This window comes from Triticum dicoccoides, chromosome 1B, assembly GCF_002162155.2.
Source record: "Triticum dicoccoides isolate Atlit2015 ecotype Zavitan chromosome 1B, WEW_v2.0, whole genome shotgun sequence".
Lineage (NCBI taxonomy): Eukaryota > Viridiplantae > Streptophyta > Magnoliopsida > Poales > Poaceae > Triticum > Triticum dicoccoides.
In genome coordinates, this window is record NC_041381.1 from 75,487,500 (window position 1) to 75,489,867 (window position 2,368).

Below are 2,368 nucleotides of genomic sequence, written 5' to 3' on the forward strand. Positions count from 1 at the left end.
CGCGCCAAGGCGCGATGCCTATCTAGTTCATGTGGTGGGTAGTCAACTAGTCATCATCTCATGAAAGTAGTTCCAACATGCCGACGTGTAGTCAAAAGCATCAGGATAAGTGGGTACGTTCGAATTGTCCAGACAAACGCCCTATTTTGGCTAGGCGTGCAAACAAGATGTAGATCAAGAAAGTAACACTATACAAAATGCACGAGAAGTAATTGAATCGATTGGGCCAAAACTCGAAAGACAAACAGCAAGCTGCAGCAGCCCTGCAGCACCAAGGCTGTAGAGGCAAAGTGAACCTTTGGAGGCAAGCAATGTAACTATATAGTTCAACAGAGCGCATCATCATTCTGAAGGAAATAGCACAGTATAGCATTTCTGCAAAACTCATGATAGCAACCTACACCGAATATCTTCTTGACATGAATAAAGACCCAACCCAGACTACTGCTCAGAGAGCAAATCCTACTCATAAGAGCACCATAGATTTGAACTGGTTGTGCAGGCAGATAACCCAAACACCCTAGTAACCACCCTTGAGATCATTGACCACATCGTAGGGAATGGGAGTGACGGTCTCAATTGTGGTACCCTCGACCATGAACCCAGGTTTAGGGCCGAGTGGCTGCCTCTTGGTGCTGATGACCTCACCGCGCGCCTTGGCTTCCGCCTTGAGCTGGTCGTTCTTCACTTTCCTCAGGCGGAACTCCTCAGCACACCTGGATGGCTGCACATGCTCAACACGGACATGGATCCTTTTCCTGATAATGCGGTTTCCAACCTGGGCAATGTAAACAGGATTGTGATTGTAAATATATTAGTCCTGAACTTGACTCTACATTAAATTTTACGATACAAATCGGTATGTTCCACTAGAACACAATGAATGAAATGCAAGGCTGAACAAAAGCATCAGGATAAGTGAACAAAAAGAAATGCTTGATAGCACTATTGATTTCAAAGATGCAAATCGTTCTAGCCTATTACCACAAGCAAATCGAGATATTCAATATAGCCATATAACTTGAGGTGTACTTCAAAGAATACAAAGGGCAAAACATACATATCTTACCACTAACAACAAAGTTAGAACTTAGCTACTTCAGAGAAGAGATAACATGCTAGTATGTATACAGGGCCACAGCAGTATAGATTAATATAATCTTTTTGGGCAGAAATCCTTGTTTCCTCAAGCAAAGCAGAACTCTTCGATATGCCATAATTGTAAATGCACTCAGCACTTTATTAGTCTCTAATAACACAACAATCAATAGACAAAACTAATAGAATTATAAAGCAGGGGCAATCAAAATTCCAAATTTAGTATTCCATGCAACAGAAGCAAGCAGCTAAAACCATTTGAGAGAACATGATGTGTACAACAAACACTGCACAACTTCAGCTTCAACCTTCCTCGCCTTATCTACCATTTGAACGTATATACTGATAACAAAACAACATCATATCAACTCGGATTACTACAACAATAATTATTCTTCAGAGCATATAAAACATGATAACGTTGTAGGACTGCAGCCGCACAAGCATTGCCCACACTATCGCCATTAAATCCTCTGTAAGACACACCTACCAAGCAGGCAGATCTACGCTTGTCAAACCTTCTAAGAAGAGGCTGCAAAAGCCCATTACAGCTACTAAATAAACAGAATCGCACTTGCAAAGAACAATAAGTTGCACAAATCCTACAAATGGGAGTCTGCCACGACGGCGGTATCACTGTGAAGCAAGTACCCTAGGGACACAGATCAACAGTGGCTGTGCCCGGACAGCCGCGAGGGAAGAAAACGGGATCGATCTATACCTGCTTGTTGATCTCGACGCCGATGGCGCGCTTGGTGACGTTCCACACGCGTCCGGTGCGGCCGTGGTAGAACTTGTGCGGCATACCCTTGTGCACGGCGCCGTTCACCTTGACGTCGACGTACTCGCCGACCTTGTAGGTGCGCAGGTAGGTGGTGAGCGGGATGTAACCCTTCTTCCGGAACGGGCGCGCGAACAGGTCGCGCGTCCGCGACCGCAGACCGTGGCCCGCCGGCATCCTGCTCCTCCTGCTTTGCTTCGCGGGGCGGCGGCGGGAGAAGGGTGGTTGGTGTGGGGGGGACTAGGGTTTGCGAGGGTTTGGAGATGGTTCTGTTTTATAGCTCTGTGGTGGGGGGGGTCCGAGTGGTGTTGGGCTGGACTTTTATGACGGAGTTTCGGCCCATTGCAGATGTAGGAAGATGAGACTTTGGTGGAATTGATACCCCTAAAACAATGGTGGAATTGATTATATATTCTCAAAAAAATGGTGGAATTGATTTTTCAACTCCCGGCCAAATAAAACTAGTGCTCTACTATATAAGCTTATTAT

General features: G+C 45.5%; 1 protein-coding gene across 1 annotated transcript; it reads right to left on the reverse strand.

The window, feature by feature from the left end:
• Positions 1–250: 250 nt before the first annotated feature.
• On the reverse strand, positions 251–2,143 carry LOC119320390 (60S ribosomal protein L21-1). The gene is made up of 2 exons (XM_037594498.1): positions 1,820–2,143; positions 251–778 (listed from the first exon to the last, which is right to left on the reverse strand). The coding sequence occupies exons 1-2, from the start codon at positions 2,054–2,056 to the stop codon at positions 521–523; spliced, it is 495 nt and encodes a 164-aa protein (XP_037450395.1). The 5' UTR covers positions 2,057–2,143; the 3' UTR covers positions 251–520.
• Between the last annotated feature and the right edge of the window lie 225 nt (positions 2,144–2,368).

Coding starts and splice junctions, on each gene's coding strand:
- LOC119320390 (XM_037594498.1), bottom strand. CDS start 2,056: ATGCCGGCGGGCCACGGTCTGCGGTCGCGGACGCGCGACCTGTTCGCG. Junction 779..1,819: donor GCGTCGAGATCAACAAGCAG/GTATAGATCGAT, acceptor TACATTGCCCAG/GTTGGAAACCGCATTATCAG.